The 23,777-nt window shown below is 37.5% G+C and overlaps 1 protein-coding gene across 4 annotated transcripts in view; it reads right to left on the minus strand.

The window, feature by feature from the left end:
• The window catches only part of EEFSEC (eukaryotic elongation factor, selenocysteine-tRNA specific), a 124,000-nt gene that overhangs the window by 68,743 nt on the left and 31,480 nt on the right, over positions 1–23,777 (minus strand). For all 4 annotated transcript variants that reach the window (XM_021532192.2, XM_021532220.2, XM_021532207.2 and 1 more), the window contains 3 exons: positions 22,182–22,389; positions 19,860–19,956; positions 18,121–18,285 (listed from right to left, as the gene is read on the minus strand). In XM_021532192.2, the coding sequence (XP_021387867.1) occupies positions 18,121–18,285; positions 19,860–19,956; positions 22,182–22,389 (470 nt within the window). The remainder of the gene's footprint in view (positions 1–18,120; positions 18,286–19,859; positions 19,957–22,181; positions 22,390–23,777) is intronic.

Genomic DNA, 23,777 nt, shown 5'->3' on the forward strand with positions numbered 1-23,777 from the left:
AAGTCCTTAGGATATTTGCAAAATATAAGAAGGTAAGCCTAGAGTAAAGAACAAATGGACTTATCCCTACCTTGGCAAATTATAGTAAGCTATTAAAGGAACAAAGCAGTACAGTAAAAGGTTTCATGCAGCAAAAATAAATTCTAATGCAAAGATATACCTAGTAAAAAAAAGTCAGGTTTACAGTAATGACTGATTACTTCATTTAAATGCATCCAAGGGAAAATGGAGGTAAAAAGCCAGAAAAATGAATGAAAAAAAATGGGGGAAGAATGAAGATACTCCCTCTTCTGAAACTGGAAATAAAGGCAAAATGTAGTCATCATCAGGTAACAAAAACTGTATTTACTATAAAGAGGTGCCATGTGATAGCTTATGAAACAAGAAATTCACACTTTTTTGCTTCTGAGCTACGTCATGGTACCAAAGGGTTACTGTGCTTTGAAACCTTCACCAACAGCCTTACTAAACATTTAATATTTTTCTTTCTGCTTTCTTAAAGGCCCCAGATGTGTTCTTGCAGATCAAAAGAGACCAACTTATAAAGTTGAACGAAATCAAGGGCTTTTGTTCCGAGGCATCATTGCTGAACTAATTATTCCTGGATGTTGTTTAATGAAATAGCAGTGCCATATATTAAAACAGTTAACAGGATGAGTTGTGTGAGTTATAGGAAAGGTCTGATCTGGGATTATAAATTTTAGGTTTTCTTCAAAGGAGATGAAACAAACTACTCACAACTCCCCAGTCCTTTCTGTCACTGAAAGGCTGAAATAAAAGAACACAAAAATGTATGAAAGTTGAAATATCATTCTACATATTTACGCTTCCCTAAATGATAGAGAACTAAAGATGGGGGAGTTAAAAACCTCCCGAGATTCTCCAAGATGGGGAAATGAAGATCTAAGTTATCCTGTCTATTCCCTGAATGCTACAAAGCACAAGTTAAAATAAATATTGGTAAGTCTTAGAAGAAACTTCATTTTAGACATACACGTGCAAAACAATAAAGAACTCCCATCTTAAAGCAACCCAACACAAATAGTTAAGAAAGCAATTAAGTATATTTATTATCAGGAAAAAAGGCAGGAGGGAAGGTAGGCAAAGAGGTATTCCAGCATCAAATTATTAGCAGAACTAGATCTTTTACAGTATTCTCCAGCCCCCAACTGCTCTACTATTTTTGTTCAAATGCATATTTAACTATACTGTTACCTTACTGAAAGAAACAAAAGACTCTTAAGATCCCTAAGGACATCTCAGACTAGGAAGGCAACTTTTCCCTCTTATACATTCAAACAATAAACACTTTACTTCCCTACTGATAGTCTCTTCTGTGTTTGTATTTTACAGCCTGACACAGGCCAACCCAACACTTGACACCCAATTAACAGACCTAGGAGCTGGAGGTCCGTATATTGATCACACTAAATGGGATTAGTGTGAAATAAAAAGTTCAAAGGGTCTTGACCAAACTTCACCACAGCCCAGCTGTGACAGCTGCTATGAATTTGTGTATCCAGCGCCTCACATTTTTATTAAGAGGGTTCTGGTGCACAAGAGTTTGCAGCAGCCTATGAGATCACGAAGGTTCACTAATAATGTCAGGCTCTGTAACTGTAGTGACTGACCAAAGAAAAAATCCTCTTGCTTGTTTGCATAGGTCTTTTTGATTAACTCATGAAAAGGTCCCTCACCTCTGATACAACAAGCACTTACAATAGACAAAGAGTAGAGACTTCTCTGCCTCTCAAGGATTTGTTTACTTGCTATGGAAGAGCTGTCCAATTTGAAAAAAACTCCAGGTGTGAATATAAAAGAAGTAATTCCTGATACATGCTGCAAGCACACCTACTAAATTCTGACAATGCTAGACAGAAGCTGTATTCAAATGATAGAAGTACAAACTGTCATCTTCTAAACACTTCTAATCTTCTATTATCTTTCTATTTGCCTAATGCTTTCAACTGTCATCAGGTGAATAAATATTTCTACACTTTGCACACAGGCATTTCTTACTGGCAGTCCTATTTTAAAACCTTCATCAAGATCCAAAGAAATTGCAACTATCATCAGCATACTTTAATATTTCTGAGTACCTATGTGTTATAGATGAGTAATGTGATGGTTGGCTCTTGCTCTCACAATTAAGAGATGAATATTGTGTGTATGTTATGAGAAGCCCCATGCTCCCAGCACTGTCATTTTTCCTTATTCAGTTTTGTTATATTTTGTTAACGTTTAATAAACCTCTAAAACTTAAAACTGAGTCTCATTTCTCACACTATGCAAATCCATTCTTTATTTAAAACAAGCATCCTCATTTTCCAGTATCAAGTGCCACAGACACCTGTAACAAACATGGGGAATCCTCTGCACCTCAGGGAAGGGAAGAAGCCCATCGGGCAGAGGTGTGCAAGTACCACTCAGGTACATGGAATGCTCAACAGGATTCTCTTGGCTAATATGACCTTTACACTATATTCACTATACACTATGAACAAAATGCTATTTTCCTTTTGTTAGTGTTTTTATTTATTGTTTTAGAACACACTCTATCAGAGTATTTTCTGAGACGTATAATTTCTGGGCATTTATAGATCAATGATAAGGAAACAATCATCAGTCAGGAGAAAGATGGTAAACAGTTGTCAATTTATAAATAATTTTAATCCATTATGGGTCTTTTAAAAGGAAGCTAGATGTGGGTCTATGAGGGAACCTTAAAAATAGGCTCAGTGGGGTTGCAACATGCATGTTTAACAGAGGAGACAGCTTCAGAGCCAACAGCACAAACACCTGACAGCAAATCACCATGGACAGAAACTTGGTAAAAGTAATGGGGGCAACTTGAAACCTATGGAAAACAGTAAATAGCCTGTTGTCACATAAAGGTTTTTCACAGAGTAAAGAACAATTCTTTATGTGGTATTGCAGCACACAAAAAAACAGCTTTTAATTTCCTTTTTGGTTTTTTTTGTTTGTTTTTTTTTTTCCTATGTATCTCTCTTCTGCTCAATTTATTTCCTCACAGAATCTGTTACTTCCCATCCTTGGGTCTCAGGACTGCAGCTGCCAAATCACACCTGCAGAGACAACCTCACTAAAATGGCCAATGACATTTCAAAGTACCACAATTAGGCTTCAAAATTAACATCCCAGGACTGGGAGAAGACTTGTCTCCACTTAAGCTGGAAAGCTGCAAGTGTCACTCCCCCCCAAGTCCTGAAAGCTAGAATCTTTTATTTTTAAATTAAAATTGAAATTACATGTAATCCAAAGTGTGAAGGCCACAAAAAATACTATGAGATGACGGAACCCATTCCAAAGAAGGTTATCTAGCCTATCCAGCAATGCAAAAAATTTTCATTATTAGAAACTGGAGAGTTTGGATTGGGTGTTTAGAATTTTTTTTTTTTTTTTTTTTTTTTTTTTTTTGGGGGGGGGGGAGGGCAATGTATTTTAAAAAGTTTCATCAGATCTTTTAGAAACACTTCTTAAAGATCAGGCTTCCTTATCTGCAGATTTTTTTCATCATAGTCATTAGCTCTCATAGCTCCTATATAGCAAAAAGCACTGTGCCTTTCTGTGTTATCACTTTATTTTCTCTGTGTTAAAAGTTGCATTAACATTCATCTACAGCAAATAAAAACATAGAAGATACATCACAGTGAGACTGCAACATTCAGTTACCTGGAGACTGCATAAAGATAGAATTAGGGATGCACATCCCAGTCCTGTATTACTTTTCTAAAACAATGTAAGGGGCTTGAAAAGAAAATTTCACTGGAAGTGACTGAGCACATTTTGGAAGTAAAATGCCTACTAGAAAAGCCTATGACTAAGTCCAGAGTGAATCTGAAACTAAAACCTGACCATATAATTTGAAAGAAAAACGTCAGTGTTAGAAAATCTTGCTACTACAGCCAAAGTTCATTAGAGAAAATTAAGTCAGCAAGTTGGTACAACTGGTGGAAGTTTTATCACAGTCTTTCAAGAGCAGGAATGCAGGAAAGATAATTTAAACAGAGATGAGGCCAAAGATAAGCAGAAAAATAAGAAAAGCTTTTAACTTGGCCAGTATGCCCAATTTCTCAAGCCTCTCTAAGGAGATCCTTGCTTCAAACTGAAGAAACCGAGCTTCAAGAATCAGTAAAACAAAAATGAGAAAAAATATACATGCAATATTTAAGCATACATTTATATACCACTGGCTCTAGATTCTATGTGTAACATATGTACATTTCATATTCCTTCAGAAAATTAGATTTAGAGGAGAAAAGTTTTTACATCAAGTTCGACAAAACAGCTGCCATTAGTCACTTAATTTCATTTTTCTGTCTTTCTTAAATGGCAAAATATCACTGTATCACTGGAATATTCTCTGGTCAGCCACCATAATTTTTTGCATCCCCTTTGGATATCGTATTTTTAAACCATGATAGTTTTTTCTCCCTTTTCCTACAAAAGATAGGTACCACATTGCCTTTGGGGTTTTTCGTTTTATAGAAAATGGGATAAATTGCACAGATAGTTTAGAAAATATCCCATCTCCTCATTGCTATGAAAGTATTATTTAAAATCCCAAAAGGATGCTAATATCTAACAAAAAGCATAGGGTTAGCCTATTAGGATGCCAAATCTGACAAGTTATCTACGGCAAAAACTTATTCCAGTCATTTCAGAAGAAAAACATGAAACCCCAGTACCTTACCAACTATGCAACAATTGAAACGAGGTTGCAATGAATTCCAGTCTAACCCTCAACAGTGGATTCCAGTTACCATGCTCACAGGAGAAGGGAAAATATTGAAAAAATATAACACCATGTTCACAGATAAAATAGTAACTGCTTCCACAGAAAACATTACACAGACGTACATCTACAAAGAACAAAAATCAGGTTCCCACCCAAACTTCACTCTTTTGAGTCTTGTTAGACCCCTAAGAGGAAGGGATGAGCTCTCACTCTGCACAGAAAAAAGGGAATGAAAAAAGGATGGCAATGTGAGGTTTAGCAGCAAATAAATAGCTTTGTTATAAATTTTAGTAGAAACCTCATTAGTTAAACGTAGTGGGCTTTGTGGTTTAATATACATTCAGCACAATTCATTTTTCTACAAGCCTTTGGCTCCATCTGCTGACTTTTAATATTAAAAATAATTGATGAGGTTGAAAACGCTCATGTTTTTGGAACATGTAAATCACCTACATTTTTGTAAGTGTGATTCAAAAGGTACAGCTAAATACCCCAAGTGTGTGGTCCTGTAAATTTGTCTGTTAAAATTACCTTGAAGAAACAACATGCAAACTCTGAGGAGAAGGTACCCGAGTGAGCCTTGGATGTACAAGGGGTAAACAAGTCTTGCTTGGGAGACTGGCTGGAATCAGATTTAAACAACAGGTAGACATTTGGAAGTTTATGCCACAGAATCACCCAGCAATTAAGTACAAACCTGAGAAGTGAGATTCTGAGCAGACTAATAAAAAGAATCAGAAATCTATAACAAAACCCTTGTGAGAGCTCACTGGAGACATTTGCTCAACACCTGCCTGTGCTGGTTTCAGCTTCTCCCATTTGCAGAGATGTCTGCTTCAAAGAAACTAAAGCTTGTTTTATTTACGAACAAATAAAAAAAAACCCATAAAAAATAACTCTGCAGGTTCAAAAGCATACAATTTGCCTGTTCCAACTCTGATTTATTTTTCATTATTGCAGAATTCTGACCATTATCAGGGCACTACAAACTCAGTCTGGGTAAAACTGCCACATAATTGCATATAAGAAATCCATCTAATATGCTCTTTAAATGTAACAGGGGAAAGTCTTAGTCCCAAAAAAACATTTATGATACTTCATTGGCCTTTTTTACAATTAAACAATCATTAAATCACAGCAGTGTGCTTTATATTAACACTGAGCTCTCGTGGCTGCAAATTATTTAAGTGGTAACTGGGATAATCGGCATCGCTGGGAATTTGTTTTCCTTTGTGACTTGAACTCTTAGTATCTGTATTAGAAAAATCTAACAACCACTCTCACAACCACCCCCTACAAAAACCAAAAAACCCCTACACACTCAGCTTTCAAGACCTGCTGTGACATCTCTGTGCCCTCTGAAGCTTTCCTGTTACTATCAGTGAAGAGATACATTCATCCTCTCAAACCAAATCCCACTTGTTGCAATTGCTACATATGGAGAAGATTTTTTCTTTTCACATGCTGTTCTTAGTTTCTTTATCAACCTATTGGAGTCTTAGTAGATGACTTACAAACACAGGTAAAAAAAAATAGATGGAATAAATTATGTTAGCAAGGGGATTTAAACACAGAATGACATCTTAACTTTGTTAAAGCTAAGATTAAACAGAATGTGAAACAGATTCTAAAGCTCAATCTTTATCACAAAAAAGGTTCATTTTCATAGCTTTCTAGGAAAAAACCAAACAACTCTTCTGAAATGAAAATATAAAACTCCCTCATAGATATAGCACATGCTACAGATACTGTAGTTTCTAAAAAGTGTTTCTTTTAAAACTATTAAATGTTTAGAATGTCTCCTTTAGATCCAAGACTAAACCTAAGAAATCCACTACTTTCAAAAACTTAAAATACAGGAATCCAAATTCTGAACAAAGATTACCAGTGAATACAAAATATTAGGAAGATACAAGACCCATTTCTACATGGCCATGCCCAGATATAGGTATGGCTCCAAGAGGTTTAAAACTATATTTATGCAAACACACTGAGGAAAATTATGACCACACAACGGACATTGAGGGAGACATTAATGAAAACTTAAAACAATCACATTTAAACATAAATCTAAACTGAAAATTTGATTCTTCATACGTAGGAAAACAGCAAAAAAACCAGCGTGTACTTTAAAGCACTTAATGTAACTATAAAAACTTAAATCACAGTGAGTTCTCTGTCGAAGTATATCTAAATCCTGACTCAAATAAAAAACCCTAGTGTCAGCATCACTAGATGGCATGGAAAAAATGAAAGGCAGGATTAAAACTTCATTTCTAGCTGATCAGAAGGGACATTGTCCATCAGGGACAACAAAGTAATGTAAAAGCAGTAATAAAAGTAAAGCAAAAGCAGTAATACAACATTTCATTTGCAGCATTACTCTCACTGTGCCAGAAAATGTGAATGTTATGGATTCAGAATAGCATTAAGTCAGCCCACTCCTCATTCTGGATCTCTAACGGCATGTTTTTACAAGTGTTTGTAATGTATGTGTCACATGGACCAAGTCTTTCTTGTGAGTCACACCATAACCACAAAACTATGCCTAAGCATTAACTTTTCCTTCTCCCTTAGTCCATTTAAATCTGACGTAAAAACTTCATTGCCTATCTCTTTCCCCATATATGCACCTTCAAAGCATCTTACCAATATTGAACCCTCAGACAAGGGTTAGACCACCCTTATTTAAAACAAAAAACCCCAAAACCCCCATCCTCATGAAAATTAGAAACCCAAAAATCTACAAACAAAAAAGAAAACCAAAAACCACAAACCCCCACAAACCAACTGAATAGAACCCTTACCTTCACATTCTTATTTGTGTGTTTTTACTAGAGAATTACTGTCATATTCCAGAAAAACTGCTTAATATCCTGCCAAAAACATCCCTTCAAGAAAAAACACCTCAATGTTTCTAGTAATCCCCCAAATTAGTACAGCATATACATGTTTTGCAGAGGTAGAGGCAGACGAAGCCACAATTGCCTTCCCTAAACATGTTCTCCTTACCCTTATTAACCCCATTCTCTCTATTCCCAACAGTATATCTCAAGTTGTGAAAAAATTCTCCCCCACCACAAAGGGGACTTTAAAATCTCCAAGGATGTCTCCAGAGCCTGTGATCTCAGCACTGACAACCAGGGATGTGCTACCTACACAGATCACACATCTGGAAAGAGAATTTAAAAATGGAAGTTCAACAATCTCCACAGAAAGGATGAGTAGGCAGGAAAAATGAAGATGAAAACAAAGCAAAGACAAGTGAAAGACCTGAAAACAAACCCCATTTGTACTACAAAAAAGTGTTTGACCACAATTGCATTTTAGAACTTTTGACTAATCTATTAATGCTTTCTGCAAGAAAGAAAAGCAGACACTGAGATTTCTACCAACCCAGGAATCTTCCACCATTTTTTTCTACTACTTAGGGAAATACATGCCCAAAAAATATTAACACATCAGAATAAATTATGCTGAACTTCAATCTTACTCTTCTCAGACTCATCAGAGGGCTCAGAACAAGTTGGGGCCTCAATCTGTATCCCTATGTTGGAGAACATTCTCCACCTCCACCCATAAGAGATTAAAGAGCTGCCCTGGGGTGAAGATATCTAATAACCTCCTCTAGAGCCCAAACAATAGAGCAGCCCTTGACAAGACTGGAAAGAAGTATTAATATGAGGGTCCTTGCCACTTTAATACACTTTGTACACATGACTGCTTTTCCCCAAACAAGAACATCATGTCAACAACAGAAAAGGAACATTTGAAACAGAAACACATGTTATACAAAACATTATTCTTGTTCAATCACCACTTGACTCCAACTCTCTCCTAAACCCAAATGCAAAATAGTTCACAGTGGGATTTCCTGTTGTATTTTACTTTATTTTACAAAGATTTGCATTTAGACAAAACCAACTGGTGTTGCTCTGTGCTGACTCAAGGCTAAACTGGACATTTATTGAGCATTTATTCCAATCCTTTAGTAAAAATACATACTTTCAAGCTTCCCTTTTTTCTGTGGTTTCATTTTGAGTGTTTGTGGCATACCTGCATATTCCTCACTCTCTCAAAACTTTACATTGTTGTCGGCTAATCTCCACAAGGACAAACATCCTCAGGTAGGCAAGAAAATACCTCACAAATAATAGCCATATTTCAAAATGAACTTATTCATAATAGTACATATTTTTTCTTTAAGCCATCATTTAATTGTTTGCAGTCCTATGTACTAGGTATCGCACATCAGACAAAAATCTCCTCTAGGGATAATTAGTGTTAACAGTCTCTTGAAATTCATTACATAATTAATATTAAGAAAAAGCAACTATAACACAGTAATTGAAAATAAGAAAACAAAAACAAGTTAAAGGAATACCAAGAAAGAGCAGAAAAACTTCTAGACATTCTGAAGCTCCACACAAAACTTACATGACAAATTTCTGACTTGTTTTCCATACCTCTATTCCCTTTCTGTTGAAGACAAAACCTTGACAGCTGTATATATACACATGGGGGTTATTTACTTCCATGAGTTAATCTGTTCTCATGGATGATTTCTGCCACCTAAACTGCACAAGGATTAAGACCACCTCTGCTATTCTTCTGCAGAACTTATTACATACCCTATAGACATAGATTGAGAGAATATATCTTAAATACAGGTTGCCTAGAGAGGAACAGCTTGACTCATAAATCTTTCACAAAGACCTGACACTTTTTAAGTCTACAGTTTTAGCATTTAAAAATGTATTAGCTACAGAGACTCTTTAAAAGGCTATTTGAGCTTTCCTTGCTATTTCTAAAGTGTGACATGTTTCTTCTTGATTATTTATTCATTAGAGGAGAAAGAAAGAAAAGCCAATTTTATGTCATATACTTTGAAGCTAATCTTTACTCCCATGAAGAGCCTGGGAGTTTGCAGCTTTCATTTCAGACAGTTGCAAATGGAAATCTGTATCTAGGCATTCGTATCATGTTCATCACAGTACTATCTGGGCAGCTAAACTAATTATATCATTCCAGCTGATACTGTAAATATTGGCCTCTCCAGTGTTAACTTTTCCAATTCAAGCTGCACCAGCTAGTATAACATGAAGTGATGGGAATATTTTACTGAAAATATGCATTTCACATTCTGTTTCAGCAACACATGTTATTGTCACAGGCATATGATGACAGAGCCAGGTGATGAGCTGAATAAACACTTAAAGAGCAAAGTAAATTCTCACATAACTTTCATGTCAATATCAAAGCATAAAATGTAGAAAGTTCTCTAAGTGAAGACCTCTCAGAAACACACAGTACAAGGCATGAAATCCAGAGGACTTCCTATGGTGTTACAGCAATACTTCCTGGAACAGAGTAAATACTTCTGGTAATAGAGTAAATACAGATTTCTGGGCAGTTATGCACTAATCCATTTTCTTCTGTCTCTGGGTCATATTTATTTTCAGCAGGATTGGTTAAGCAATGTTTTCAATATTCAGATCCTTTCTTTGCCAGTGGCCAGAATTGAGCAGAACTTTATAACTTACAGACCACAGCTTAGTTAATGTGGCACTTGCTGAGCTGCTCTGCTTCTAAAAGCCTCACCAAATGAGGAATTGTACTGTGTATGGATGACCAAGGAAGAAGAGTGACATTCCCTCCCTCCATTCTGATTACTGAAATTTTGCCAAAGCCTCGAGCACTTGAATTTGAGTATTTAAAACATGAGAGTTCCTCTCTGCCCTAACTAAGCCTTCTAATAACATCACATTCCCAGCAGCAATGCCATGTGAAGGCTGTGTGTACCATACAGGAGGTTACCTTCCCAATTACTATTCAGGCATCCCCACTAAGATTCCTGCTCCAGCTGTTTGTGTACGTGCATGTGGGTCTGCTTTCAATTAAGCTGCATTGAGAACAGTTCTACCTGATAAATTAAAAGAAATAAAGTTAATGACCTGGCAGCAGCAATGCTTAAGCAAATAAGTTATGCAAACACAATCCAGCCACCCTTTGCTTTAAGGAGTTACCCTAAAGTTAAACAAAAAGGCATTTGGATGACACTTGTGACTACTACAGCTCCAACTTAGCTCCAAACTGATCTTGAACCCCAGGGTACACAAAGCCAAGAACACAACATTTGATCCCTGGAGATGCAATGGTTCAACAGGAAAGATGTTACCTACTAAATTCCAGGATAACATATGCCTTTTTGTTCAGCTGCGTCCCAGTCACAGCTTAAAACTGCAACAGCAGGTAAGAAAATGCAAGAAGAAAAAAATTTCTTCAATCTATGGTATAAGTAGAAAAGACCAATCACTTTGAAGAGCAAACTCTGAGACTGGAAAAAAAACTAGAAATGGACAAAAAAGTACAAGAAGGAGAAAAAGTAGAGTGAGAAGATATAGAGAGTTGAGACAATACAGAAAAATCTAGCTGTCGGAGTAGTTCAATTGATGTTTAGTTTTCTTTTCAACCTCATTTTGGAGTAACATACCTGCATATTTGTTTTATCCTTGTGTGTTTCTACACTAGAGCCAAACTGCTCACTCATGTAGCATACAAGAACAAAATCCATTTCTCCATTTGTGGCACACTTGTGCACTGGGATTTGGAGGCTTTACCACCAGATCCTGCAACACAGTATGCTGGTAATTCCAAAAGAGCTATACTGAGCATGAGAGACTACACATGGATATCACATCTGCCAGCAGATTCCAGCAGTCCAAAGAGGACACTAAAGAGGCAAATTAGTGGGGAGAATGCCTACATGCATGGGGCAGCCCATGCAGTCACTAGTGGAACTATCACACTTCAGTGCCAAGACCAACCTCAGAACAACTCTGCCTGTACCATTTTCCTGTCAGTACAATGGTTCCTTCTTCTTCAGCTCAGTTTCTTCCCACCTTGTATTTCTGTCACAACTTTCTTCAGCTTTTCTAACAGTTCTCATGGGACAAAATGTTTACTGAAATCTTAACAGAAAAAACGTTACCTTGACTAATCTAAGAAAAGCAATCATATCAAATAAAAGTATGACATTCATATTACACAGTATTTTCTTTTACTTAAGAGTCAGGATCATCTTGCATTATTTTTTCACTTTTAGCCCCACTGAAGAGTGTACCAGTTCTTAGTAACAGCTCTCTGCACCAGCTAACTATTAAGGCAAAATTATCTGCATGGCAATGGCACAAAATACACACTCCAAATTAATCTCATGGATCAACCACTACGAGTCAGCATTGCAGATAACTCTGCAGAAGCCAGCAATGCCATGAAAATGCTGCAGAAGCTAAGTCTACCTTGGAGAGCAATATCATTTCCAGCATGTCCAGGTGGAGCCTTGATCCCAACAGTCATTTCAAGATGATTTAAATAGACAGAAGCAACACAGAAGTTACAAATCTCTTCCTTTTCAGATTTGCTATAGGAAGAAACTCATATGCTTTTCCTTCTAAAGGATGAGAAAAATTACCCAGTCTTGTATACCCCAACTGTCTCTATCTGGCAGGGAGCACAGCGTACAACTAGACCTCCAAGAAAGCTGCAGATGAATTTCAGTATTTGAAGAGTTAATTGGCCAGCACTGACTAGGCCACTTTTCTACCTACAGAGATCACATTAGACACACAAGCTCCAGAAATACAGTGTATGGTTTGGATTAGCACTGCTCAGGTTGGCTGCTCTCCCCTGGCTTCCTTCCCTTCTGCTCGGACCAAGTAGAAAAAAATTAAGAGCCCCACAACATATATCCATTATGGATTATCCCTGGTCCTGAATAAAACAAACCTTAATGCACAAAGTCCCTTATCTTGCTTCCTCACTTTACTGTACCTACATGATACTCAATAAAAAATTGCAAGTGATTTGAACTAAACACTGTAGTAGTGAATTCACAGGTAGTGAATGAATAGCAACATACAAATCTCTTGCTGAATGTTTCTATTCCTGAGGGTTTTTTTGCAAGTTTAAAGGCCTAAAGTTAACCACAGTTTTGTATGGTTTTTTAATACAAACTTAAAATGATTTTGTGCTTTGCAGTCTTTAGGTTTTGTAGGCTTTTTTTTTTTTTTTTTTTTTGAGGGCTTGGTGTTGGTTTGGGTTTTTTTAAAAATGTGAACTAAAACAGAAATAAAAAACAAAACCATAACTTTTCACACAGTAAAAAGTTACAAAACCATACTTGAAAATGAGGGAACTGATCTTCAGAAAGAACTCAGCATCTGCTACTCTTATTCTCTTAAGAGGTTGAGCCAAAAAGATTTGAGAAGTTTTTATTGCCAGATCTAAATTTCATTCCACAGGCACAGGATCAGATCTTTCATCCTCTACTCAACCACAAAGAACTGTGCAGAGCAATTTTGTTCTTCCAAAACAACTGATAATATCCTAAATGCTCAAAGCAGAGTACTTTCCAGTATAAGTCAAATCCTGCATATTTTGCTTTAAAGTAATGCCACAGCAGATGCAAAACCAGTAGGATTCACACTGATGTTTTCTAGAAAAGAAGAAAATCTCCAAAAAACCATAACCCATGCTTTAGAAGCAGTAGACAAATAAAGTTTAATTCTGGTACTGAATTAAACCGCATGTAAAACATTATGTTTAAACATTTAATTTATTGCTTTAGGATTTGGGATTCTTGCATTTTTGTATCCACATCTTTTACTATGCACTATAAACTGCCTTTTCACAATTTTACCAGCTACATTTAGGGGATTGTCCCTCAACCCAATTCTCTGAACTGCCCTTCTTCACAGCGCTCCAGTGAAAAGAAAATGTTCAAGGCAAGCAAAACTCCCCTCCCAGCAGAGGACTTGTTGCATTTGAAAGGCTGTTTATATCAGTATTGGGCAAGAAAAACCCAAGCAGCACAGGAAGAAACAGGTGTAGGAACAGTATTCAGACATACTCTCAGAATATACAGCAAGGTTTCTCTTTATTTGCAGTGCTAAAAGCAGTCAACACAGACTGCAATTTGGGAGGGGCGTATTAGGAGGCCCAAAGTGCTCAAAATGGTAAAAGCAAAAACTTCTTTAAGATTGAACCATGAAAGTCCACATACAAATGTTTTTGTGATCCAATTCAGTGGGGTTTGATTCAAGTTAATTTTCTGAGATTTAAATGTGCTCTGACACAGCTTAACTGTGCAACTCTGATTGTGCAAAAGTCCTTAAATAAAGTACAATTAGTTCTTACTACATGTATATACATACTAAAGCTCATTAATCAGAGGTCCTGGGACATCAGATAGACTGAAGTTCTTACATGGAAAAAAGTAGATCTCTGTTACAATTTTAATAGCTACAATGGTTTGAAGGAAATAGTCTTTTTGAGTTATTCTCTCAGACAGTGGAGAATTTTTTTGTTGTATTAGCCATAAAAGCTACAGAACATTTGCCAAAACGCAGACCAAGGTTATCTAGCCAACAAAAAACACTTAGAGGAAACATCTCTCTTCATATGGTGGAAGTATATGCAGCCATACAAAATGATGCTTCTTTAAAGTTCATAAAGTCAGTATAATTTGACAGTCAATAGGCTCTTGCCAAGACAGAATCACTACTGGTTTAAACCAACACTCTTATTTACTAGAGAATTGATGAGATAAACAGAAGCATGTTCCTCACATTTTTCATATCTAAGTCTCACATGAACTTGTGGAAGTTCACCTGAATACTGAAACAATCTGCCTAACTGCTCTCCGATAGGAGGGGAGCATTTCAGAAGTCTGCTTGCAGCTTTTGAGACTGAGATGCTCCACACTAATAATGGCAATTGGCTACTACCAACCCCCAGGATGGTCAAGGTTGGAGCTGGTAACAATACTTCTCTTTCCTTTTAATGAGATTTATTACACAAGAAACAACTTTTTACCATACAACACCAAATACGTCATTCAGATTCAGCAGAGTGAGAATCCCCACATGATCCCCTAGACAAAAACATAAATGTAACCACTCAGCAGGAACACAGCTACTCAGCATTCAAGACACTCACAACTTCTGACACATAACACAGTACAAATGGCAGCCCTGGACTTTACAGAGGCTCCAAGTCAGTTATTTACCTCCACCAGCCGTTCATCTTGCATCAATCTGCTCCAGCATTTGTTAGCAATTCATTAAATACGGCAAACAGGAACCTGACTATAAGACAAAGAACAGTTTCTACTTCTTACAATTCCTGAAATAGAGCCCCAGCAGTGGTTGTCATACTTGGCTGCCACATCTGTGCTCTGGGTCATGTAAACTCACAGCCCCAGTCACAGGTAAGGCAATGCCAAGGGGACACTTCCAGCATAACCAGATCCATGAGCTGTGTACATCTCTCTCTGCCTCCTCACCTTTTCTACAATCTTTCTCACCTGGATAAGGAAGGTAAAAGATATCTTTCCCCCACTGAAATGAAAACATTTTCCTTTTTCAGTTAAAGCATGCTATAAAAAGACCCAGCAACACTGGAGTTTGACATTCATCCTCATTTAAACTGAAATATCTAAACAACATATACTTTTGATATCAGTAAAGTAAAAACCTACCAGTAAAACAAAATAAAACTAAATGGCAAAAAGACCTTATTATTCAAACTCCAGTAACTTTTATAAAGCAGAAATACAAGTGTCACATGTTGTTGCAGTTTATAAAATCAAAGACTATACAGATTGAAAGACCACTGAAATAATCTTAAATGACATTCAGAATTCTGCCAACACTATGTTTTTGCTGCAGAAATCCTAGGTTCATGCTCTTCAAGGTGGATTTCAAGTGCTAAGGAGCAAATAGCACTAACTCAATTGGATAGTGAACTGTTTGCTGTGTCAAAGCTTTTTGCCAAACACATATATATAATTTTTCTTTTTGCTATATGGATAATCAACCCCAGATGGAAATTTACATAGGCAAAGCATAAAGGAATCCATGCACTGCTGGTGCTCTCAGCCTCAATCAGAGCAAGCATGGGCATTTGAGAATGTCACTGTTTATTTTTAATTGCTGTGTCCCTCCTTTGTGCAGGTTCAAGCGGTCAAAGATGTCGAAGTCCATTAGTAGAACTGGAAGGTGATGCCACTTCATTCGGTGAGAGGGGTCTTCAAATTTAAAAAAAGCAGCTAGTCTGTAACGTCCCTAAATGTACTAGCTGTCAATCTCAGTTACCATTGGGTCAGGGCAAAAAAAGGTCAGAGAGAGTCATAAACCACAATGTGTTGTGAAATGTGCTTCCTCTGTTACCTTGTACGCCTGAGAAAGGTTTGACCTTTTATAGGTATCCTAACCCAGCTCTGCATGATGCTGGCAGGGGTAAGTACAACACACAGCTCAAACTTACAAACATTGCTTCCTTTTACTGTGCCTTGCTTTCCATACCTGTGCAACATGAAGGTGAATGTCCACAAGTTGCTAGTGCCAAAATACAAAACTCTGCCCGCTGCTATTATCATCCTGAGGCATGCACACATCTATTTCTCACACAGCAGTGGAAGGTTTAATTCATTAACAGCAACTGGAAAAGTAACTGAAACTTTGAGGGAAGTTGTTAATGCAATAAGAGCCAAGTGATCTGGCTTGTCTTTGCAAATGACCTGTTCATCTGCTAAGTTGTCTGTCACTTAAGTGACTACTCTCCCAGTCACCTGGGAAGAAAGCCCACTAAAAAAGTCATATAAAGTCTTTTCCATTGTTGGAAAACACACAAAGCCTATTTCCACTTTTAAGCACCAATTCACAAGTTATTTACTATATTTTTGTCATTTCTTCCTTCATACGGATTCTCAAAACACAGATTTAGTCCTAAACACATTTCTTCAAAACATTCTTGGACTACAGATGAAAAGCAGAATAGTAATTTCCAGATACAATCTAGTGATGCATTCTTTCTTTGCAAGAAATAATTATTCTGCCCTGTCTCCCCCATCTCCTGGAGCACAAAATGACAGGAAGTTTGGCAAATGCTATGCCAAAAAGAAAGCAGTGAACTCACTATGCAAAGCCCTGTTTGGGCAAGAGTCATCTCCCACTCCTTGCACTCCTAACTACTTGGCCCTCTTTGGACCCCAAGCACAGGCAGGCCCAGGACTGAGAACAGGACACAATAACAAAGGAAAAACAGTGCCAAGTGGAAAACAGGAGCGGTTGAAGCTAGAGCTACAATCCCAGCAAGCATATTCCATGCAGGAAGTGAAAGCATGGCTTCCAAAATAGGTTGCATGCTGTAAATAAGAATATGTGCAGTGAGGAACTCAACTGGGGAAGCAGAAATGTCAGAGTACATACAGTACAAATCACTTCTATGCAAAGGACAACAGGATATAAGCTAGATGGCCACAGGTATCACTGAAGAAGCTGGACAGAAACAAATTGTCCTCTATCAGCCAAATACCTCAGGTGAAATCAGAATGCCTCATGTAGTCCTTCACTTATCCAAAGTGTAAAGTGAAAAATGAGAAAACAGATTGTTCCCTCAATGAAATAGTAAGATCCTTATAGCCTTATAGTAAAATGACTTGAAGATAATACTGACAGCACCAAAAGAGTCCCACCCAGGCTTGTTAGGCCAGAACTTGCCTGCTCACAGAGAATGTAATCAGCATGGTCCACTTTTAAGTGGCAGCTGCAAAATACTCAAGTCTTAATTCATTTTAGGCAATTAATAATGCTAAGGGAAAATCAAAGCAGTGATAATCAGCACCTGTGAAATAGATTTCACATGTTCCAAGCATAAAGTCACTTTGTTTTCTTTTAAAGGATGAATATATTTTAAGGAAATTAAATAGTAACAACAGTTGAGCAGTTCAAAGGCCATTGGAATGTCTCTTTGACTTTCTACAGGCTCTCTGAAGAGCCCCATAGCAGCAAGCAAGCATCCCAGCAGTTCTCTCAGAACATGCTGACACAAATTAAAGCTTCAGCAAACAAAGAGAATGTGCATCAAGCATTTCAATGCCCTCTTCTTGTCATTTTCTTTGCTTTCAGACATTTCTGGAAGCCTACTTACATGGATTCTTTTGCAAACCTTCTCACTGCAGCATATCTCAAATGAAAGTAACCTTCCTCAAACTTTGTTCAGTCCTTGGGTGCATCCCATCTTGGAAACATGCCCACTTTGTTCCTCTGAATTTGAAAGCCTAACATGCTAATCTAGATCAGTCTTCTCTTCATCCAACTAAATTATTGAGAAGGTAACTTTACTGACTGCCTTATTTAAAAATCACTATGCCTCTTACTGTTATAAGCCGAGTTCTAATAAGGTACAAAAATAAAAATTGAAAATAATTGAGTAATTTCAGAGTGGATGAGAACACTCTCTTCTTTGTTGAGTGTCTCTATCAGGAAAACCACGAGGAATGAAAATGAGAGACTCACCTTCAGGGCAGGAATCTCCACATTGTCACCAAGGCTAACAGAGCCAGAAAGAATAGTCCCTGTCATCACTGTGCCTTGACCCTTGATAGAGAAACAGTGGTCGACTGCCATAAGGAAGTGTCCTGAGGGGTCTCTTGATGGCAGGTAAGCCTGAGACTTCAAGACCTGAAAAAAAAGATAAAAGCAGCACCATGCCTGGGTGAAAAGTCATGACAGCAACACAGCAGAAGGCAGGCAAGTGGATGATTGATTGAACAAGCTTGCAATTTTACTGATTTCAAACATCTCCCAATGAGCTTAGAACTCACCAATGTCAAATTAACTGTGTGTGCCATAGGGGAGCTGCACACTTAGCAGCAGGAACAGTTCGATTTTCTGCCTTAGAAAGATTTGGTGCTGCACATTTAGCTTGGTTAGCACAACCTCACCGGTGATAAAGTTGCTGCCAAATTCAATATAAACACTGCAGCAAAGCAAAGAAAAAAAAACTGTACATGTGTCATCTTCCCCTTTTTCCTCCCTCTCTCTAAAGTACAATTTTACAGAACGTTTTGCTACTTCAGCTTTTTTGGATTTTGTGAAAATGAACTTATGTACAGATATTAGTGCCCCTTAAAGCCCATCTCTGACTCCCTCCCAGAAAAACTGTATAACTGGGTTAAGTTTTGAAATTCAACTTCTCCTTCAAATTTTTGTTAGTGCTTCTTGAAGGATCAACCCATTAAGAAAAACCACATAAGTACCATTTTCTAGAGAAACTCTCTGAGTTTAGTGCTTTTCTTTTGTTGACAAATACTATGTTTCTTAAAATACGTTATCAGACAAAAGATTTTAATTATATAAAGGAAGTCACGTACTCAACAGTTTCAAAGGAACTGGTTCATTCCCATCTCAAATCACTTCTGCTATCCCTCTCTCTGTTATATCACCTGTATATACATTTGGTATTGCCTTTAACATCTGTTTTTAAGGACAAAAACTGCAGCCCAAGCCCAGGTTGTAATGGCAGAACAATGGAGAGTCTCTCAGGAAGGACAGAAGGGATAATAGCTCCAAGTTCAATGGCAGGGCTCCCACAGCATTTGCCAGCTCATCTAATATTAGGTTTCAGTTGACAAAACAGCTGCAATGAGAGTTTCCTTCAAAGGTTTTAATCCTGGAGAACATCCCAGTAAATCTAACAGGAACCAGATAAAGGCAGAAGTAAGCACTTGCATATCTCATCTCTAGAAACTGCTAGGGGCAGACTGATCCTAGCTAAGCCTAGTCTAAGGCCACACTACATCCCATGCCCATGCCCTCCTAACTCACAGGAGCCTGGGAGGTGATGCAGCATTCAGCAGCCTTGTGGAATTATCCTGCCTTTATACAAGCCTGGCTGCCCAGGGCTAGGCATCCCTAGATTTTTATGTCTGGCGCTGCACCTTAACTTCAGCAATTTACAAATACTTTAAACCTGGCAGCATCCAAATCAGAATTGGACAAGTCTATAAAGAATTATGCTTTTGTTTTGGGATTATTTTCTGCTGTCTTAAGTATAGGGGCATTCCTCCAGGGCAAAGATGTTCCTCTCCCTAAGCTAATGACAGAAAGGGTGACAAGTCTATTGCAAGCTACAAACTGCTCTCAGTTAACTCAGGTGTCCTTCCCTCCACAGTATAAACATAATGCCATATAACTAAGGGTTTTGAACATCTGAGAATGGATGCTTTCATATTATTATGTTCTTCAGTGAGTACCTCAATTAGTTCAGAAATACCCTGTGGATTCTCAGACTCTGGGGCTTCTGGTCCACCAGGCTTTGCTGCAACAGCAACAATAGGACACCCAGAGAATCTGAAAGAGAGAAAGACTTTCACCATTAGACCACAGATCTCCTACACATGTCAATATAAACAACTTCCAGGCTCATCTGAAGGCTAGGAAACTCCCTAAAATTCCAAATCATCTGCTCTTCTCCCATTGTGACTGACAATTTCTTCCTGAATTACCAGCTCTACTGGAGCTATCTACTATCAGCACTACTGTACTTCACTATGAAAGCTCTAGTCCTGTTACACATTAATTACTGATTCAATACTGTGACAGTCAAATGCAAGATTCAGTTATTTCAGAAGCAAATATCTGTTGTTACCCATTCTTAATGCAGTGATTTGCATCCAAAGTCACTTTACCTGGAGACTAGCACATTTTTAACTTTCATGAAAAAAAATTCTAACTGTAAAGTCATAACCTTCAAAATGGGAGCCAAATGCAAGATGCCTCATGATGCCTACCTGAGTCTGCAAGATCTCTAAACAACAGAAAGATCTAAATCTATTAAAATCAAAGTCTACAAAACTCACGAATCTCAAACACACAAAGGTTCAGAGAGGAGCAGTACAGCCAGCTGACCCCAGTTTACCTTTTATCCTACAATCAGTTTTATTCTTCAAGTCTTTAACTTACAGTAGATTTTCTTTTTTTCTCTCTTTACAAATTCAGTCAGCAGACTTAACTTTTGCTCCCTAAAATGCAACCTAGTGTTTTTTATTTAATTTTTTCAAAAATTAGAATAAACCACATAAAATATAAAGTAACAGAATAGTAATCAGTAATTACACCAAAAGGTGACTGGCTCTCTTATGCAACAGATCAGACCAAAATCAATTATTTTGGCCATCCTCTTGACACCCACCCCCACTGATTTTGTCACAAAAGGGAGCAAACTGGAGGGAAGAGATGGTGCTTTGCTAAAGAAGAAATGTTAACTTCTATAAAGGATCTCACTCAGTGACCCAGCTGTAATCAGGCACATGAGGTATTTTCTTTGTTTATATGCCATAAGCCTGAGGCATCTAAGGATAAAAGCTAATAAAAACATGCACTGAAAATTCCTGTGATTAACCATAAAACTTTTGGAAATTTATTTTCATACAAGTATTTCAGAGCACTGTATTGCAATAAACAAAAATTTATGTGTAACCAAATGCATTACTCCTCTTCCCATAGACCAGACCAAACTGGAGTAACTGTACAGCACATTTGGAGGCACTTCTAAACATGATCCAGCCTTACTGAAACTCTTACTCCATCAAACCAAATTTCTCTCAGCAGAATTTAGAGCCTGCTGGGCCAAGGGAGAAGCTGATGTACAAAAGAATTTTTAAAAAATAGAAATTCCATTCATAGAGACCGTTTGCTTTTAGTTTTGGTATAAAATCACAGAAAACAGCGTTTCGCTTAGGTAAATTCACAAGTATCAAACTACTCATATATACAAGTTACCTTCCCCTGCCTTTTTTATTTTGCCTTCCATACAACTTCCTGACATTGGTGGTAACCAGCATTGGTGGTAACATCTACTCTACAACTGCAACAGCCTCCAGTTTTGCTGACTGCTATGGAATTCCACATGCACACCTATGTGTGTAGCAACAATATTTCAACAAGTAAACTATTTGAAAGAAAACCAGAAGTCCATAACTGCTAAATGGTATCAGCATATATCCTGCTAATAAGAATAGTTTAGGAATACATTTGGAGATTCAAAGTCAAGTGGGAAAAAGGCTGTTGAGAAACTCCACCTGCCCAAGATACAACAGGATGGGCACGTTGCAGTCACACCCAGATCAGCAGTGCTCTTTCAAAGCACCATCAAGCACATGCCAAAACTGAATTTTGGTTCTTTGTCCTCTGTACTCTGAATCCTATTCCTTAAATTCTTCAACTCAAAATGTGACCCAATAGTTATATCCCCTTTTATTCCGGAGCAAAGCTAAGATGTGCTGTAACCACATCCAACAGTTCTTCACCTGGATATTCTGGCTTTGTATTATCCCATCCAAACTCCAAGCAGTTCTTTAATTCGAAAAGCTTAATTACAGGAAAAATACTTCTCTACACATGATACTTGCAGATGTGAATTTGGAATTGCATCTGAGTTTCTGTAAGTATTTTCACCCTCTTCTCATCATTTTTGCTAGATGTGCCAATATGTTTCGAAGCACGTTGGAAATGTTGGTATTTCTGCCAAAACAAATTTTGTGTCAAGTTACCTGTTAGTAATACTGTTCACTTACTTGGTATTTTCCAAGGTCTTCTGCATTTTCTTAGTCATCTTCTCAATGGCACTCTGTCTCTTCCCCTCTGGAAGGAGATCTATTTTGTTCAGGACTACCACCATCTTCTGGCAGGCAATTTGCCCAATTACCAAGCACTCTGCTGACTGTGTCTGCATCCCTTTTGTCACATCTATCACAAGCATCATTAAATCGATAATCTGGGCACCTGGAGGAAAACTCACAGTCAGTATTGCCACAGCATAAAAAGATTAAGGATCATTTTCTCAAATCATTTCCATTTAAAATTGTCAACATATGTACAAATAACCAGAAAGACAAAATACAAGTCAAAGTAAGCACTGAATTCTACAGCTCTTTCGAAATTAAGACCTTGGGAATTTAAGCTATTATAGGCTACCATTGAGTCATAAGAACCAGGGAAGAATGTGATAGTTCAAGTTGAAGGCTGTTATCACCACATAAAAAAATATTAAGAAAATTAAGCTTGTAGCAACACATGACATTTGCCTCAATTAAAAATTATAATCTAAGCAGCCAAGCAAGAATCAAATACAGCCAAAGAAACACACAGCAACACTGCAGGGAGCTGCACACTCAGGGCACCCCCAACAAGAGCTAACCAGGTACCCCATAAAAAAACCCACAAGCCTCAGTCCCTACCTGCTTCCCACCATTTTTCTTTCCAACCCCAAAATTTCATAAAAGTGAAAATCGTGATCACCACCAGAGACAGGTTTATCCCAAGTCTAAAGAAATTCTTGAATCCCTCAATGTTAGAAAGAGGCAATTTAAAAGCTGCAGTGTATTGCCATTCACTCCCAATTCAGATCCACATAACTTGAACAAGTAATTTCAAACACAGGAACACAGATCTGATTCCTAAATTTCTTAGTGGAAAGGCTCCTAAATTTTAGGTTGACATTACCTATCACCCTTATGAATTATTTTTATTTTTCAAAGTATTGCTGCCATGAACCCTTAATCTTTTAATTGAAGCAACCTGCATTTCATGGATTTAAATTAGTTTTCAAGGAAGCTTTTGATGAACATTGGGCCTTCCACTAATTACATTCAGAATTTTCTTGTTTCATTTCAGGTAACTGAAATGCTCTGAATACCAAAATAGAAAAGTGTAACAGACTCAAGTATTGAGAAATTTTAAACATAAGAAAGAAAAAATTAAAGCTGAAGTACCAGAAAGTCATATGCCAAAAAAGTACATTTTGAAAGATGATAAAAGCTAGAAATCATGCAAAATTCCAGTTCTCTAACTTAAGTACTTTTAATATTGGCCTTAAGATCAGAAGAACGAGAAACCAATACAACTGTTCCTTGTTCCTCCACGCTGTCCAGCCTTTCCCTTGCCTTTTTTTGCTTTTAAGGCTTTTACAATGGCTATGACAACAGCTCTCCTTGTTCCTAGTTCCCACAAACTCAGGATAGGAAATCATTCCGAGGTTGAAGTGCATGGGTGAATGAGTGGGTGGGAACTACAAGAAAAAAAGAAAAATTATGGCTACAAATGACTATTTCAACCTACCAGACCTTTCATCTTGTAATAATGAATGTTAAGCCCCTCAGAGCACTAGCTGG

Source organism: Lonchura striata, chromosome 12, assembly GCF_046129695.1.
Source record: "Lonchura striata isolate bLonStr1 chromosome 12, bLonStr1.mat, whole genome shotgun sequence".
Lineage (NCBI taxonomy): Eukaryota > Metazoa > Chordata > Aves > Passeriformes > Estrildidae > Lonchura > Lonchura striata.